Below are 18,960 nucleotides of genomic sequence, written 5' to 3' on the forward strand. Positions count from 1 at the left end.
GAAGTGTGATTCCTCTATAATTGAAACACACCCTGCTTTTTAAAGAAGGAGACCACCACTCCAGTTTGCCAATCCAGAGGTGCTGTCCCCAACTCCCATGCAACATTGTATAAGTGTGTCAGCCATGACAGCCCAACAACATTCAGAGACTTCAGCAACTCAGAATTTTCTTCTGGCTGTGGATGCGGCAAATGCCCACAAAGACGGACCCTTTAATGTGAATGAACTTATATAAAACTGAACTTGTCCTTTAGGGAGAACTCCTAAACATTGTCCAAGCTACAGTGTGTAGGATTTAGTTGTTTATTAGCACAAGTGAAATATAATATTCATAATGACCTGTTCTTTAGTGTATAATAAGTTATCTGTAGCAGCAAATCTATGTGTTTTTATAAGCTCAAAATGAGCCCTTTGTAACAACTGCCATATGACAGGGGATCCCACAGCAGAGAACGACACAGAGGTGTGAGTAAAACCGTCTTTAATCATGATCTATATGCAGACAGGGTGCAGTGCGTACACATGATCGCGGTTCGCATAGCAACAGGGTCCACGAGGGAGTGATGAGAGAGGGTCAGAACACAAACTATCTTCGTATACCAGGTGGATAATCCCATGATGGAAGGTAAAAACATCAACAATACAATACAGCACAACAGGTCAGCAACAGCAACAATATGTTCTGGCTCACAAGGGAAGGCAGACAGAGGACTAAATAGCATGTGACACAATCACGGGACAAAAGCTGGAAACCAGAGTGGACATGGACACGAAGAGAGTCATGAAAACAGATACAGACCAAAAATCTTAAAATTAAAGCATGACCAGAAGTAAGTAGAGTGTGACCAAGACACTATTCATATTCACATGGGAGTGGGCTTCCTCATGGAGGCTGCCATGTCACGGCACCATCTATATTATAATATCCAAGTGGCCTCTGCGTGTGTGTGTGTGTGTGTGTGCATGCATAAATGTGTATGGCTTCGATCATGCAGAAACTGAGGAGAGCAGACATTTGCTGTTTGGTATGCTCATGTATTTTTGTTCAAGGATGAACACTGCAAAAACGGAAAGTTGATAGGACTAATATTTTTGGAGAAACTACGGATATTAGTTAACATTGCTAATTACTTTCTGGACTAACTTTCTGCTGAAGATGACATGCCCTTGAAATGGGTGTTTCAACAAGACAAAAGGAAGTGGCGCTCGTCTACCTGTGCGACACTGTGCAGCCTGCTGAGGCGTATGTTCTGAGTGTTGGGTGTTGTTGTTGTTGTCGATTGTGTGTTACTGCTGTGGACTTCTATGCCTGTATCTGTTATCGAGGACTAAGCTGAGTTATGCGGAAACACGAAGGGAGCTTACATCGGGATCTTTGTTGCTGTCTGGACTCTGTTATGTCGGAGCATTAGCGGCTACCAAGATGGCGGAGACGTGAGTGCTGGTAGGATTATCTACAGTCGGGAACTCTTGTTGTCTCTCCGTCTGCCAGAAGCGGGTTCGGAGTCCTTGCGTCCTCCTGGCTTGCCGGGTGGGTTTTTCGACACTGCAGAAAGTGGATTGGTACCGAGGAAACGCCGGAGAAGAAGGGGGAGGAGGGGTGGCGTCCAGCGCCGGCTGAGAAGAATTAGACTTGACGATAGACGCCGGCTCCCGCCTCTTCCAATAGTCCTTCTTTCCAATGTTCAGTCTATCAGGAATAAGATGGATGAACTCGAGATCTACGCAAAGTGGAAACATGAGTTTAGAGAGACTTGTCTCCTCGCGTTCACTGAAACATGGCTGGGAGAACGAGACAGGAATGAGGATTTCTACTTAACCGGCTTTGGACTCCCCATTCGTCTGGACCGCTCTTCTTTCATTACAAATAAGTCTAAAGGAGGTGGGGTCTGTTTTTATATTAATGAGAGATACTGTAAAACTGTTGTGGTGCGAGAGAAAATATGCACCTCAGATATTGAGCTTTTGAGTATCTCACTTCGCCCCTTATACCTGCCGAGGGAATTTCCTCAGTTGTTTTTTTCTCTGGTTTATATTCACCCGAGAGCTGACATCACGGCAGCTTGCCAGCTGATTGAGGATGTGAATAATAAACTAACTGCAATTTCCCCTGATGCTCCTAAATTTATTTTGGGGGATTTTAATCACTGCCGATTAGACAGAGTACTGAGGACATACGAGCAGTATGTTACTTGTTCAACAACTATGGGGAATTCTATTGTTGACCAGTGCTATGGCTCAGTAGCCAAAGCTTATAGGTCCATCAGTATGCCCCCTCTCGGAGCCTCATACCATAATAGTGTTCTTCTTTTGCCGACTTATAAGCCAGTCTGTAGACGTCGGGAGCGGACTATAAAGACTGTGAGGTGTTGGTCCGAAGACTGCATTGACAAACTGAAGGCTTGCTTCGAATGGACTGTGTGGGAGGTTTTCTATGATACATGCTCTGATTTGAATGAACTGACACAGACTGTTTCCTCTTATATATCCTTCTGTGTGGATATCAACATTCCTCAGAAGAATATTATTAGCTATGCCAATAATAAACCGTGGGTCACCAAAAATTTAAAGAGTCTTTTAAATAAGAAGAAAAATTTTTTTTATATAGGAGATAATGTGGAAAAGAAAGAAATTAACAAGGAGGTTAGAAACGAAATCTGTAAAGCTAAAAGAGCTTACAAAGACAAGGTAGAACATATGTACAGTAGTGGTGATCTGCGGGCAGCCTGAATAGGCATTAAATCTATGGCTTCAGTTACTAATGTCCAGCAGGATAATAATAGAGCGCCAATTAAAGTAGAGGGGAGCTACGATGAGGATCTGCCGAATGCATTTAACTGTTTCTATTCTAGGTTTGAGAACTATGAGGTTGCAGATAAACTCCCCCTTGAGAGCACTTCCTCTGCTACTGACGATGGTATAATCATTAGCGAGGATAGTGTGAAAAGACTTCTGGAGAAGGTTAATGTAAGGAAGTCTTGTGGTCCAGATGGAATTTGTGGACGTACACTGAGGTATTGTGGTGAGCAACTCAGTAGTGTCCTCCTCTATATCTTTCAGAGGTCACTTAGTTGCGGCCGAGTGCCAGATTTATGGAAATCATCACTTATAATTACTGTCCCGAAAGTCATTTCCTAAACAGTTTAATGATTTTAGACCTGTGGCACTTACATCACTGTGTATGAAGGTCTTTGAGAAAATTATGAAGAATATGATAATGTCAAATATGAAAGGGAATATTGATCCACTTCAATTTGCATATCAGGCGGGTAAAGGAGTAGAAGATGCTAAGCTTTTTATTCTCAACTGTCTTTACAGACATTTGGAAAAGCCTCGAGCTCATGCTCGGCTTTTATTTGCTGATTTCTCTTCAGCTTTTAACTTGATGCAGCCTTGCCTTTTAATTAAGAGGTTAAGGTGTGATTTTAAATTGCCTCACCAGATGGTTGAATGGTTGGCGGACTTTTTAATGAATAGGAGACAGAGAGTTTTGGTAAATGGACGCGTTTCAGACTCCTTAGTTTTGTCCACAGGCTCACCACAGGGCTGTGTTCTTTCCCCCTTGCTTTTCATCTTATATACAGATGAATGCAGAAGTGTCAGGCAACGCAGCTATTTAGTTAAGTTCTCTGATGATACTGCTTTGCTGTCCCTTCTTCAGGGAGAGGAGTCAGGACATGGGGAGGCCCTTGCTGATTTTGTTTCATGGTGCGATACAAATCACTTGGAGTTAAATGTATCTAAAACGAAGGAGCTTATAATTGATTTTAGACGTAACAAAGGGTTTGCTATAGACAGCATTATTCATGGGAAAGCTGTAGAAAAAGTTCCTGCATATAAATATCTGGGCACTTTTTTTGAGATTCGACGTAAATACGGCAGACATTGTGAAGCGAGGGCAACAGAGAGTGTACCTCCTTCGCAAATTGAAGTCCTTCTCTGTCAGTTCTGTTATTATGGGTCGTTTTTATCAGTCTTTTATTGAAAGTCTTTTATTTTTCTTTCATCTGCTGGTTTCCTAGCCTGGCACTGAAAGATAAAAGTAGTTTGCATAGTATCACAAAGACATGTTCAAAGATCATTGGAGTGGAAACCAGAGATCTAGCTAGTTTTTGTGAACAGCAAATGGTGAGGAAGGCAAATTGTATTTTGTCTTCTCCCGGACATGTGCTGGCAGGTGAATTTTCTTTGTTGCCTTCGGGCCGTCGTTATGTTTCACCTGTCTGCAGGAAGAATCGGTTGTTAAAATCTTTTATTCCTTCTGCTATCCGTCTTTTAAATTCCTTGTAAGGTGTAGATGTATGGGTATGTGGATGTAGTATGTTGCACATTTTATGTGGATGTAGTATGTTTTTTTTTTTTTTTTTCTGTGATGTGCCGGTATGCAGGCTGCTGAAATTAATTGCCCCTGGTGGGATGAATAAAGTTGTCTAAGTCTAAGTCTAACATGTCATTCCAGCAGGGGGTGGTAAATCATATTTGTAATAAAAGTGTCAGTGCAAGAGTGCGTGATTTAATTTAGTAAGCTCAATGTAAGTACATAGTATAATTGTAAACACGTTAAAAATAGATGGATGACACAAGAAAGTGAAAACACTTATTTCCATTGTGGCCCATTTAAAAATCAAATGACAAAATAGAACTAATAATAAAATCTAACAATAATAACACCAATAATAATAAAATTAATAATAATAATAGTTTGTCTATGATAACAAGAACCTAAACAATTTATAAATATATTAAGAGAGTAAATTAACGTTAAATAAATAATTAGCAGGAAATAAAAGGTTTGAGTTCCTCTTCTAAAAACTGCTGAGGTCCAAGGTTCTAAAAACATTCTGGACTGACACACCATTCCAACTCATTATAGAAACTTTGTTTAATTTGTTACCACGCCTGAAAAATATCAGCTACCCATTTTATAAACACTACCCAATCTAGTGCCTGTGGATCCCCACAGGCAATGCACTTGTGTTGATATGGTAATCACATTGGAGGATTTTTAAAGAATTTATTTGTAAATTATGGTGGAAAATAAATATTTGGTCACCCACAAACAAACACGATTTCTGGCTCTCACAGACCAGTAACTTCTTATTTAAGAAGCTCTTCTGTCCTCCACCGGTTACCTGTATTAATGGCACCTGTTGGAACTCGTTATCTGTATAAAAGACACCTGTCCACAGCCTCAAGCAGTCAGAGTCCAAACTCAACCATGGCCAAGACCAAAGAGCTGTCAAAGGACACCAGGAAGAAAACTGTAGATGTGCACCAGGCTGGGAAGAGTGAATCTACAATAGTCAAGCAGGTTGGTGTGAATAAATCAACTGTGGGAGCAATTGTAAGAAAATGGAAGACATACAAGACCACTGATAATCTCCCTCGATCTGAGGCTCCACGCAAGATGTCATCCCGTGAAGTCAAAATGATGAGAAGGGTGAACAAAAATCCCAGAACTACACAGAGGATCCTGATGAATGACCTGCAGAGAGCTGGGACCAAAGTAACAAAGGCTACACACTACACAGAGAGGGACTCAAATCCTGCAGTGCCAGGCGTGTCCCCCTGCTTAAGCCAGTACGTGTCCAGGCCCGTCTGAAGTTTGCCAGAGAGCATATGGATGATCCAGAAGAGGATTGGGAGACTATCATGTGGTCAGATGAAACCAAAATAGAACATTTTGGTAAAACCTCAACTAGTCATGTTTGGAGGAAGAAGAATGCTGAGTTGCATCCCAAGAACACCATATCTACTGTGAAGCATGGGGGTGGAAACATCATGCTTTGGGGCTGTTTTTCTGCAAAGGGGACAGGACGACTGATCCGTGTTAAGGGAAGAATGAACGGGGCCATGTATCGTGAGATTTTAAGCCAATACCTCTTTCCATCAGTGAGAGCATTGAAGATGCAATGTGGCTGGGCTTTCCAGCATGACAATGATCACAAACACCACTCGGGCAATGAAGGAGTGGCTCTCTAAAAAGCATTTTAAGGTCAAGCCAGTCTCCAGACCTCAACCCCATAGAAAATTTGTTGAGGGAGTTGAAAGTCATGTTGCCCAGCGACAGCCCCAAAACATCACTGCTCTAGAGGAGATCTGCATGGAGGAATGGGCCAAAATACCAACTACAGTGTGTGCAAACCTGGTGAAGACTTACAGGAAACGTTTGACCTCTGTCATTGCCAGCAAAGATTATGTTACAAAGTATTGAGTTGAACTTTTGTTATTGACCAAATACTTATTTTCCACCATAATTTACAAATAAATTTTTTAAAAATCCTACAATGTGATTTCTTGGATTTTTTTTTTCCTCATTTTGTCTCTCATAGTTGAAGTGTACCTATGATGAAAATTACAGACCTCTCTCATCTTTCTAAGTAGGAGAACTTGCACAATCATGTACTGACTAAATACTTTTTGGCCCCACTGTACATATGCCTTGGGTCTCATTTTGCAGCACTGCCAGAAGACTGAAAAAGAGAGTAATGAGCAGTAGCTCCCCTCCATACTCTCTACTGCTTGCTGTGCAGGCTAACAAGTCTGTTAACCTTCATTTTTGAAAAATGGAAGATGAAACATATTGTTTATCATAAGATAAGGCAAGGAAGCATGAATCTCTGCCACCATAAGGCACTAGGTGTCAATAAATCCCATCCTTCTATTTGTCTCATAAAGCAGTTTTGATTAGTTAGATTTCATTGTGATATCTCCATTTTTCCCACACTGAGGTGACCACTCGGGGAGTTGTCGAGCCACACCTCAGTGAACAAAACAATACATCATCTCATCCCAACCCGGCCAAAATGACGCCACCGTGTTTGTTACAATCCCAATCAGCAGCCAGACCTCAGCCACGTGCCTCACGTTTCCCTTTGCAGACAGAATAACATCACATCTGTCTGTGCAGGGGTTTATAGTCCATCAGGGTGGACATGCTGCACTGTCAAAGAACAAAAATGTTTGTGTACGTTTTGTGAAGTTTTTTTCTTTGCTGGAGGTCAGAGGTCAGCGTGTGCTGCTGGTGCAGCAGTTTCCTTCCCAGAATGTGTCCTGATTATTGTGAATACTTGGTGTTTTGTGTTTGGGCTCTCGGTTTTTAACTCACCTCACATATGCATCCAAAGCATCTGCCAGTTTTGTTCGGCGTCTGGTGAGAATCCAGATGATGGTGTCATACATAAATTAAAGCCATGCCTTTGTAAAGTTTTTACATGTCTGCCATTGTGTTTGAGAGCGCCCCCTTCAGGTTGTGATGTGTGTTTTTTCCACAGGAACGCGTCCCAGCTGAAGCAGCTGCAGGAGCAGATTTTACTGGAACAGCAGGAAGCAGCCAATTGGCAGCAGCACAGCCAGGAAGTCCCACCTCCGCCCGAGCAGCCGCCGCAGGAAGTGCCTCCGCCGCCTCCCCCGTCTCCACCTCTCCCACCTCCTCCCTCCTTCCAGGAGTTGGAGAGCAGCACAGCCATGCAGGCCAGCACCTTCAACTATGCACGGCCGAAGCAGTTCATTGCTGCTCAGAGCCCCGGTGGAACAAGCTACGTCGCCCAGTCCTCCACCTCCTCAGGGTCCAGCCTGTCATCTCCGCTCTCTCCTCCCTCCTCCCACAAGCCCTTCAGCAGGGTCACTGTGCCCCCTTTCACCAAGGCCGGCAGCGTGGAGTCTCCCAGCTCACCCTCCTTCCCGCCTCCACCACCACCCTTCCTCACCTCCTGTGACCTGTCCTCTCCATCTGGCTCTGCTCAAGACTTCCCTCCTCCCCCACCTCCTCCTCCTCCACCTCCACCTATGCCCGTGTCTCCAGCCCTCTCCGACATGTCCTCTCCCTTCTCCTCTGTCCCTCCATCTCCAGCCTCCAGCTTCCTGTCCTCTGTGTTGCCGTCTACACCCTCCACACCCAGCAGTCCGACAGTCAATGCCATGGGCCTCCCAAAGGGAAATGGGACTGTGTAAGTACCCCCCCCCCCCCCCCCCCCCCCACACACACACACATAAAGCGCCAAATCACATCAAAGTTGCCTCAAGGTGCTGCACACAAGTAAGGTCACAGGTCAAAACTTACCAACCCCCAGAGCAAGCACACAGGTGACATTTGTAAAGAAAAACTCCCTCTGAGGAAGAAACCTCAAGCAGACCAGACTCAAACACAATTTACAAAACAATTCACAAAACAAATATACAGGAAATGTTGCCGGTGCACAGCACAAGAGGGTTTCAGAAACAGACACCACACCCATCTCTGGATGGAGCCGCACCTCAAACAGAGAGAAAAAACAAACAGAATCAGGCAACAGAAAGACAACATATACAGTATAATTTATCAGCAATAAGCAACAAGAAAAACAGAAGAAATACTAAGATGATCGACGGCCACTAAGCTTCACTAAAAGACCCAGACTTTAGATAAAGTTGAAGCCGCGGCACGCTGCGTTTCCTAATAAAATGAATGTACTTCATGTATGTGCTTTTTAGTAATTTATTTTAATCAAATACAGAACACAAGACAGTTACAAACCTTGAAATGTGTCAGTTCAACCTTTTCTAATTTAAGGTGCCTTTCTTTTTCTCCAAGGATGTAACAAAATCATCAGCGTTTATTTGTCTGTCTGCCTGTTACCAGGATTACATCAAAACTACTGTATGGATTTAGAGCTAATAAATTGGTGTTCTTTATCTTGTGTAGTTAATTTTGAAGAAGGTCATATTTTAGGGCCCTGTCCCACTGGCGTTTAGGAGGATTTGCGTATGAATTGCACGCAAAATTGGCCCATATTCGCCAAACATCCGCAATATCCGTGTAACATGCCTGTATGAGTCGGCCGTCATCTGAACATGCCCGTGATCATCCGCAGAGGCACGCATGTCCGCAGCCAGGATTTTTGAGCTGTTCAAAAATCTGGATGTGGATAACATCCGCCTTACATACTCCATATATACTCAATTCATACACAATACATACTCACTCTATGCACTGTATATCTGCCGTTAACTGCTGATATCTGCAACTGACGGGAATTTGCAGCTTGGCAGCGGACAGGGACAGTATGTAAAACAGATATATATCATGCCCATCATGTCCACATCACAAACTAAAATATGTTGTAGCGAATGCATACAGATTGGCCACGAATAAAGCGTTTTTATTACATCTGCCTTGCAGCTGATTTGCGGACAGTCTGTGAATGCATAACACATCACATAAACCCAAAGTATTAAATGTGGCAGAAAGCAACATACCTGTCAGTCAGTGCCGGTCCGGCTGTGTAAATCCACAAAGACGTAGCTGCTGCAATCCAGGACTTTTATTTAACACCAACAAAAGGAAGAATTGCTGTTTAGCCACAACTCACGCTAACGTCTGTCTTCTGTGACACTCTCAAAAAAAAAAAAAAAAAAAAAAAAAAAAAAACACCGTTTCACACCCCTAGCGGCTTCCCCGCTCCCACTCCCCAAACTCATGAACAGTTAACCCTCGCATGACAACACTTTGTGATTAACTTGTCCAAGTCCAACACTTGCTCCAGAGGCTGTATTGTTGGTGTGAATAGTGATGCCGAAAGGCCCAAGTGCGCTTATTTTATGACTGCAATGCAGATGCCGTGCACGCGCAACACATGCGCGATGCATTCATAATACACCTGTAATACTGCCATGATAATCTCAATGTGTCGGATCAGTTTCCTCACTACATTATATAACCATGATTGTTCATCATATATTCGCTATATATTAATATATCCGTAATTCATACTGGGACATTTGTCATTTTTGGCCATTTTTGTTGCAGACGACAACAAACGCCCGCAATTTGTATACTCAGTTCATGTGCAATTAATCTTCTCCCCAGTGGGACAGGGCCCTTACACAGTTCTTTATCTACTTTCTACATTAAAAGGTTGTTTGAGTTTGATGTTAAATATCCTCAAATATTTGTGTTGTGTGCAAAGTGAACCTCTCCCTGAGACACAGACAGGTGACAGGCATGCCTGTTGATTCTGACCATGAGAGGGCGCTGCGATCTACCTGAATAGATAACTCAATTGTTGTGTTACAATACTAAAGCTTCAACAAAAGCTGTTAGCATTCATGTTGTTTTTGAACTTGGTGGCCGAATCTTGCTTTTGTCCTTCAACCAGACAGTTTATCTGAATTGTCCAGGTCAGGTGTCCAGGAACCAGGACTGGTACCAATAGGACTCATGGCTTATATCAGACTTACATATTCTTCTATTTGCCATATTAATATGAGGTGTAATCACAAAGTGAGATCAGACGTTTACATTTTTAAACAGCACGTTTACAGCAAAGCACGACAAGCTGGAGGTCTGTTAGAGCCACACAAAGCCACACACGTGGCGTGAAAGCCCCATATGGCAGCGAAATGTGCTGAGTGAAAGAAGAATCCAAATCCAGTTCATCAGTTTTGCCTCCAGCTGACATGGACGGCACAGTTGTTGTCGCTGGACTTTTAACTAGCTGATAAAAATCTGTTCCTGTGCAGAAGGTCCTCTTCTAATGGTTGCCCCAGAGGAGGGAAAACTTTGCTTTTCTCCCTCCATCAAGAACATTCCACCTTCAACCTTTTGCCAGCAGCTTTTCATCAGCCCCCTCATTTTCTCCGGCGCTCTTTCCCTCACTTTAGCATTCCTGCGGGAATTGTGAGAGATAAGAAGGCACACTGTGGAATGCTGTAACTGGACATGTGCAGATAGCATTGGGGAGAATGGAGGGGGTGTGACTTCACTGACTAGCACCTATATTCAACTCAGCATGAAGCGGCACATGCGTCATTGCTGGTTTATAATCAACCCAGTTGTCATTTTCATGGCCAGAGCCCACATTTTTTTTAAAATGGCAAGTGTGCCTGCACTCATTTGTGCACCCACATTGTTTTTCTGCTACTTAAATGATGCAGTATTTAGATACGTCTTAGATGGGCGGGCTTGTGATGTACCCAACCCACTCGTCCACACAGGGTTGTGCACTAGCACATCAAAACTGAATTGAGAACTAAAATTAACAACAAAATATGGCTGGAGTGGTGAAAATAGGCAGTGTCTATTCGTGGTGCGTTCATGGTTGTTATGTAAAAATCTTATAGTGTGTGTTTATGTATGTAGTGTAGTTTCATGCAATCAAAACAGTGTTCCATCATGCTGGTTCTTTTTCCAAATAGACATGAATACTTTTTATTTTTTAACTTTACTTTTACTTACTTTTACGTTTTATCAATTAAACATATATAAAAAGATCAGATGGTTTTATCAATTAGACAGCTGTGAAAGGATCTGATAGTTTTACCAAATACAAGGACATTTTGTGTGTCAGCCATTTTGTAAGGCAGTTAGGTTAAGATCAGATAGTTACATGGACATTTTGGATGTCCATCAGCCATTTTGTGATATGCATCATGGAACACTCTTACAAAAGCTAAATAAAAGCTAATGGATATTTTTTTAAATTCCTCCCTGGGTTAGCAAGCGGCAACACATACATGGGTCTGTCCAGTGGAGTTTGAGGGTCTTCCTGCACCTGGTGGGATATGGAGGGGATCAGTTGGTTGGAAGAGGTGTTGCAGGAATGTAGCGTTCAAATGTTTCACCTCAGGGAGCTGTGGTGGATGACTGTTACTCCCATCGGTTGGATCCTCTTGCTTGCCTCTACTGGTGGTTGGCTCTCACTGCGGTATTGTATCACTTCCTGTTCCGGAGCACAGCGGTGTTTTTCTGTATCTGTTAGCTGTTTAATCTGCGCAGTTAGATTGATCTAGTTATCTAGATTACGATTTGTTTCCCAGTGTAATCTTTACGTGCCTTAACTAAGGCACTCCTTCTGCTGAATCACCTCTAAATTATTTACACATTATTCACTTTGCGTGTTTTTAGGAATCTGCTAGCTTAGCGTAGCTACTAGCTCTTAGCCGGTTTAGCATGGCGGCTTCTCCTGTCTCTCCCGCACTTTTCTGCTCTGGGTGTGAAATGTTTAGTTATTCCTCGGCCTCCTTTAGCAGTAACGGTACTTGTAATAAGTGTAGCTTATTCGTAGCTTTGGAGGCCAGGCTGGGCGAATTGGAGACTCGGCTCCGCACCGTGGAAAATTCTACAGCTAGCCAGGCCCCTGTAGTCGGTGCGGACCAAGGTAGCTTAGCCGCCATTAGTTCCCCCCTGGCAGATCCCGAGCAGCCGGGAAAGCAGGCTGACTGGGTGACTGTGAGGAGGAAGCGTAGCCCTAAACAGAAGCCCCGTGTACACCGCCAACCCGTTCACATCTCTAACCGTTTTTCCCCACTCGACGACACACCCGCCGAGGATCAAACTCTGGTTATTGGCGACTCTGTTTTGAGAAATGTGAAGTTAGCGACACCAGCAACCATAGTCAATTGTCTTCCGGGGGCCAGAGCAGGCGACATTGAAGGAAATTTGAAACTGCTGGCTAAGGCTAAGCGTAAATTTGGTAAGATTGTAATTCACGTCGGCAGTAATGATACCCGGTTACGCCAATCGGAGGTCACTAAAATTAACATTAAATCGGTGTGTAACTTTGCAAAAACAATGTCGGACTCTGTAGTTTTCTCTGGGCCCCTCCCCAATCGGACCGGGAGTGACATGTTTAGCCGCATGTTCTCCTTGAATTGCTGGCTGTCTGAGTGGTGTCCAAAAATGAGGTGGGCTTCATAGATAATTGGCAAAGCTTCTGGGGAAAACCTGGTCTTGTTAGGAGAGACGGCATCCATCCCACTTTGGATGGAGCAGCTCTCATTTCTAGAAATCTGGCCAATTTTCTTAAATCCTCCAAACTGTGACTATCCAGGGTTGGGACCAGGAAGCAGAGTTGTAGTCTTACACACCTCTCTGCAGCTTCTCTTCCCCTGCCATCCCCTCATTACCCCATCCCCGTAGAGACGGTGCCTGCTCCCAGACTACCAATAACCAGCAAAAATCTATTTAAGCATAAAAATTCAAAAAGAAAAAATAATATAGCACCTTCAACTGCACCACAGACTAAAACAGTTAAATGTGGTCTATTAAACATTAGGTCTCTCTCTTCTAAGTCCCTGTTGGTAAATGATATAATAATTGATCAACATATTGATTTATTCTGCCTAACAGAAACCTGGTTACAGCAGGATGAATATGTTAGTTTAAATGAGTCAACACCCCCGAGTCACACTAACTGTCAGAATGCTCGTAGCACGGGCCGGGGCGGAGGATTAGCAGCAATCTTCCATTCCAGCTTATTAATTAATCAAAAACCCAGACAGAGCTTTAATTCATTTGAAAGCTTGTCTCTTAGTCTTGTCCATCCAAATTGGAAGTCCCAAAAACCAGTTTTATTTGTTATTATCTATCATCCACCTGGTCGTTACTGTGAGTTTCTCTGTGAATTTTCAGACCTTTTGTCTGACTTAGTGCTTAGCTCAGATAAGATAATTATAGTGGGCGATTTTAACATCCACACAGATGCTGAGAATGACAGCCTCAACACTGCATTTAATCTATTATTAGACTCTATTGGCTTTGCTCAAAAAGTAAATGAGTCCACCCACCACTTTAATCATATCTTAGATCTTGTTCTGACTTATGGTATGGAAATAGAAGACTTAACAGTATTCCCTGAAAACTCCCTTCTGTCTGATCATTTCTTAATAACATTTACATTTACTCTGATGGACTACCCAGCAGTAGGGAATAAGTTTCATTACACTAGAAGTCTTTCAGAAAGCGCTGTAACTAGGTTTAAGGATATGATTCCTTCTTTATGTTCTCTAATGCCATATACCAACACAGTGCAGAGTAGCTACCTAAACTCTGTAAGGGAGATAGAGTATCTCGTCAATAGTTTTACATCCTCATTGAAGACAACTTTGGATGCTGTAGCTCCTCTGAAAAAGAGAGCTTTAAATCAGAAGTGTCTGACTCCGTGGTATAACTTGCAAACTCGTAGCTTAAAGCAGATAACCCGTAAGTTGGAGAGGAAATGGCGTCTCACTAATTTAGAAGATCTTCACTTAGCCTGGAAAAAGAGTCTGTTGCTCTATAAAAAAGCCCTCCGTAAAGCTAGGACATCTTTCTACTCATCACTAATTGAAGAAAATAAGAACAACCCCAGGTTTCTTTTCAGCACTGTAGCCAGGCTGACAAAGAGTCAGAGCTCTATTGAGCTGAGTATTCCATTAACTTTAACTAGTAATGACTTCATGACTTTCTTTGCTAACAAAATTTTAACTGTTAGAGAAAAAATTACTCATAACCATCCCAAAGACGTATCGTTATCTTTGGCTGCTTTCAGTGATGCCGGTATTTGGTTAGACTCTTTCTCTCCGATTGTTCTGTCTGAGTTATTTTCATTAGTTACTTCATCCAAACCATCAACATGTTTATTAGACCCCATTCCTACCAGGCTGCTCAAGGAAGCCCTACCATTATTTAATGCTTCGATCTTAAATATGATCAATCTATCTTTGTTAGTTGGCTATGTACCACAGGCTTTTAAGGTGGCAGTAATTAAACCATTACTTAAAAAGCCATCACTTGCCCCAGCTATCTTAGCTAATTATAGGCCAATCTCCAACCTTCCTTTTCTCTCAAAAATTCTTGAAAGGGTAGTTGTAAAACAGCTAACTGATCATCTGCAGAGGAATGGTCTATTTGAAGAGTTTCAGTCAGGTTTTAGAATTCATCATAGTACAGAAACAGCATTAGTAAAGGTTACAAATGATCTTCTTATGGCCTCAGACAGTGGACTCATCTCTGTGCTTGTTCTGTTAGACCTCAGTGCTGCTTTTGATACTGTTGACCATAAAATTTTATTACAGAGATTAGAGCATGCCATAGGTATTAAAGGCACTACGCTGCGGTGGTTTGAATCATATTTGTCTAATAGATTACAATTTGTTCATGTAAATGGGGAATCTTCTTCACAGACTAAAGTTAATTATGGAGTTCCACAAGGTTCTGTGCTAGGACCAATTTTATTCACTTTATACATGCTTCCCTTAGGCAGTATTATTAGACGGTATTGTTTAAATTTTCATTGTTATGCAGATGATACCCAGCTTTATCTATCCATGAAGCCAGAGGACACACACCAATTAGCTAAACTGCAGGATTGTCTTACAGACATAAAGACATGGATGACCTCTAATTTCCTGCTTTTAAACTCAGATAAAACTGAAGTTATTGTACTTGGCCCCACAAATCTTAGAAACATGGTGTCTAACCAGATCCTTACTCTGGATGGCATTACCCTGACCTCTAGTAATACTGTGAGAAATCTTGGAGTCATTTTTGATCAGGATATGTCATTCAAAGCGCATATTAAACAAATATGTAGGACTGCTTTTTTGCATTTACGCAACATCTCTAAAATCAGAAAGGTCTTGTCTCAGAGTGATGCTGAAAAACTAATTCATGCATTTATTTCCTCTAGGCTGGACTATTGTAATTCATTATTATCAGGTTGTCCTAAAAGTTCCCTAAAAAGCCTTCAGTTAATTCAAAATGCTGCAGCTAGAGTGCTGACGGGGACTAGAAGGAGAGAGCATATCTCACCCATATTGGCCTCTCTTCATTGGCTTCCTGTTAATTCTAGAATAGAATTTAAAATTCTTCTTCTTACTTATAAGGTTTTGAATAATCAGGTCCCATCTTATCTTAGGGACCTCGTAGTACCATATCACCCCAATAGAGCGCGTCGCTCTCAGACTGCAGGCTTACTTGTAGTTCCTAGGGTTTGTAAGAGTAGAATGGGAGGCAGAGCCTTCAGCTTTCAGGCTACTCTCCTGTGGAACCAGCTCCCAATTCAGATCAGGGAGACAGACACCCTCTCTACTTTTAAGATTAGGCTTAAAACTTTCCTTTTTGCTAAAGCTTATAGTTAGGGCTGGATCAGGTGACCCTGAACCATCCCTTAGTTATGCTGCTATAGACTTAGACTGCTGGGGGGTTCCCATGATGCACTGTTTCTTTCTCTTTTTGCTCTGTATGCACCACTCTGCATTTAATCATTAGTGATCGATCTCTGCTCCCCTCCACAGCATGTCTTTTTCCTGGTTCTCTCCCTCAGCCCCAACCAGTCCCAGCAGAAGACTGCCCCTCCCTGAGCCTGGTTCTGCTGGAGGTTTCTTCCTGTTAAAAGGGAGTTTTTCCTTCCCACTGTAGCCAAGTGCTTGCTCACAGGGGGTCGTTTTGACCGTTGGGGTTTTACATAATTATTGTATGGCCTTGCCTTACAATATAAAGCGCCTTGGGGCAACTGTTTGTTGTGATTTGGCGCTATATAAAAAAAATTGATTGATTGATTGATTGATTTGTGTGCTGTGACATTTTGCATTTATTTCTTTGCCAGAAAACCTCTCACTTACGAGTTCACCATCTAGTGCACTAGTTTATTAAAAGGGATGACAAATGACAATTTGATTGGATTGTTTCATGTTACACCCGAAACACACATCCCCTTTGTGCCCAATGCCAGATAGCCTACAGTGTACATCGCAAAGTGGAATTGGACATGTTCCAAATGCACTTGCACTATGCATGTTCGGGTGTGCGCCATGAATCATAAAGATGGTGCCTCATGTCTCTTGTCACGAGGGAGAGAGCTGCCATGTTAATGTCGAAAAATGTGTTTTGTCCTCTTCAGCAAGGCCTTTCCGAAGAAGTCCTCTGTGACCAGGACGCCACGGCTCGTCTCCGACTCAGACATCCAGGGGTCCAAGGACGCAGTCATCCAGGACCTGGAGAGAAAACTGCGCTTTAAAGAGGAGCGCTTAAGTAATGGTCAACAGGTGTGTGTGCGTGCGTATGTGTGTGTCTCCTTGCAGGTGTGTTTTCCAGGCAGTTTTAGGATGAGTGTGTTCAGTAACGGCAATTAACAAACATCACAACAGGTGACAAAACTATTTGTGATGGTTTCTCTTGAAATAGGTGATAACAGCAGCTTTGGTTTCATGCGACCATGAATAAATTAATAATATTTCGACTATCCATCCATTATTAACACAAAGCGTAGACTGTGGATGCTGTGTCCTAGTGTGTGGTACTGACACACTAACCCCAGCTGACCCCATTAATCCCTGCTTCCAGAGGTTAACCTATGAGGAGAAGATGGCTCGCAGGCTGCTGGGAGCTGACAACGCTGCCACAGTCTTAAACACACAGGACACAGAGGAGGAGCCCGTCACACAGGTACAGCGGCTTTTCAGCACATCTACACACCTCACACGCACTGTGACGAGCCATTTAAGTGTTCACATGACTGTCTGTAATTATCTTTAAAGATGTCCACAAATGCATTCTGTCTCATTGTTGCTACAATATGACATATCTGAAAGATAAGACAGTGGTCACGTCAAATCTTCTATCTGTCCTTCCAGGAGGGCCACAACAACAAAAACAAAAAAGAAAAGGAATTATTTTATTGAAATGTAATGAACAAAAAACATATTGTCTACAGAAAAACAACAATCACAAAACTGCAAAATGTGGCTGCTTGAGATCTTTCTTGCAAAATGTTGGGGTTTTGTAGTTACTTTAACTATCCATTCAGCTATAATGTCATCACAGACATCATAATTTGACTTGAATATCCTGAGTGATGATTAATAAATGAGTGTTGATTGGTCAATGTGAACATTTCAGACAGTTGACTGGGAAATCTGACTATTCAACTCTGACTGACATAATGCTTGCAATATATTGTGGTTAGGTAGGATTACTAGTGGTATTACAGTTACTGGGTAACTGTTGAGGAAATGTTACAAAATACAAGGGTGAACATTCAGTTAATTGGCGTTAAATGTAAAATGTGTTCCACAGGTGATTAATCAATAAATGTGCACATTTTTTTAACCATTTAAGACACACAAGGAACTTAGCAACAGGCTAATAGCACTTAGCACCATGATTTGGCAGAATGATATATCCAAAAAAAAAAATTACGCCCAACCAAAACTCTTCAAGGTATTATCATTTATTTGTAGACATCTTGAAATGAATATTGACGAATAACAATGAAAATTCAAGCTAGGGACACGTGGCTAGCATAACTACAATGTTAGATAGCTACTGTGGTGGAATTTCTTTTTTTACAAATGTTTATGCTACAAATGTTTATGAAATTGCTTATGTTCATAAATGCTTCATTTTATGCCCTCATATAAAAAAGACAGCTAAACAGTTCTTTGTCTGTGTGGGATAACCTTGCATGCTCAGCCAAGACAAAATGTTCCAGTCACAGAATATTCCATTCGAAGGGTACAATTTAGAAGTAGAAATTGGGGGGGACAAAGTACGAGGCCCTCAGGGCCGAAGCCCATAGGCCGGGGGTCTAGGGGCCGCTTTAGGCTCCCAGAAGCCAACAGTTTCTAGATAAGCTCAGATGCATTCTGAGCATCCAGAACAGTAATTTTAATGTTTTGAGAAGACCATAAAGTGGACACCATTTGACTTATGCAATTTGAAACTGTGGATATAAATACTTCATTCTGAGAATAGCCAGCATTGATTTTATTAACATCCTGGTGTAAATAAGGTATCACCACATGTGTAGAACTCAAAAAGAATGATAGGTTGAGTTCTCATTAAAAAACAACTGCAATGTGGTAAAATGTATTCATAAATATGAAAGAACAGGCTCTTAATAATTATTAACTATCGCATACTGTATTTTTTTCCTCAAGATTTGTTTTTGCATAAGTTTGAAAAAAAACAACAGATCATAAGTTTAAGATAAATTACTTATCATGAATTTAATTTTTGAAGTGGCACTAATGACAACACTCATACTGAACATAATTTCACTTGCATAGACTGATTTTGGAGATCAAGCAATAATTGCAGATGGGCTTTCTGAGGTCCCAGATAACTTTTCTGATTTCCTTTTCTAACTTTCAGAATTCAGTAAATTAGCATATGGTCCATTGATACTTATGCGTAGACACGAGTCCCTAGAGGCAACTATT

The 18,960-nt window shown here is 42.0% G+C and overlaps 1 protein-coding gene across 5 annotated transcripts in view; it reads left to right on the plus strand.

The window, feature by feature from the left end:
- palld (palladin, cytoskeletal associated protein) overlaps nt 1-18,960 on the plus strand; it is a 310,327-nt gene that overhangs the window by 253,027 nt on the left and 38,340 nt on the right. For all 5 annotated transcript variants that reach the window (XM_034180537.1, XM_034180538.1, XM_034180539.1 and 2 more), the window contains 3 exons: nt 7,275-7,949; nt 16,641-16,785; nt 17,084-17,185. In XM_034180537.1, the coding sequence (XP_034036428.1) occupies nt 7,275-7,949; nt 16,641-16,785; nt 17,084-17,185 (922 nt within the window). The remainder of the gene's footprint in view (nt 1-7,274; nt 7,950-16,640; nt 16,786-17,083; nt 17,186-18,960) is intronic.

Source organism: Thalassophryne amazonica, chromosome 10 (genome assembly GCF_902500255.1).
Source record: "Thalassophryne amazonica chromosome 10, fThaAma1.1, whole genome shotgun sequence".
Lineage (NCBI taxonomy): Eukaryota > Metazoa > Chordata > Actinopteri > Batrachoidiformes > Batrachoididae > Thalassophryne > Thalassophryne amazonica.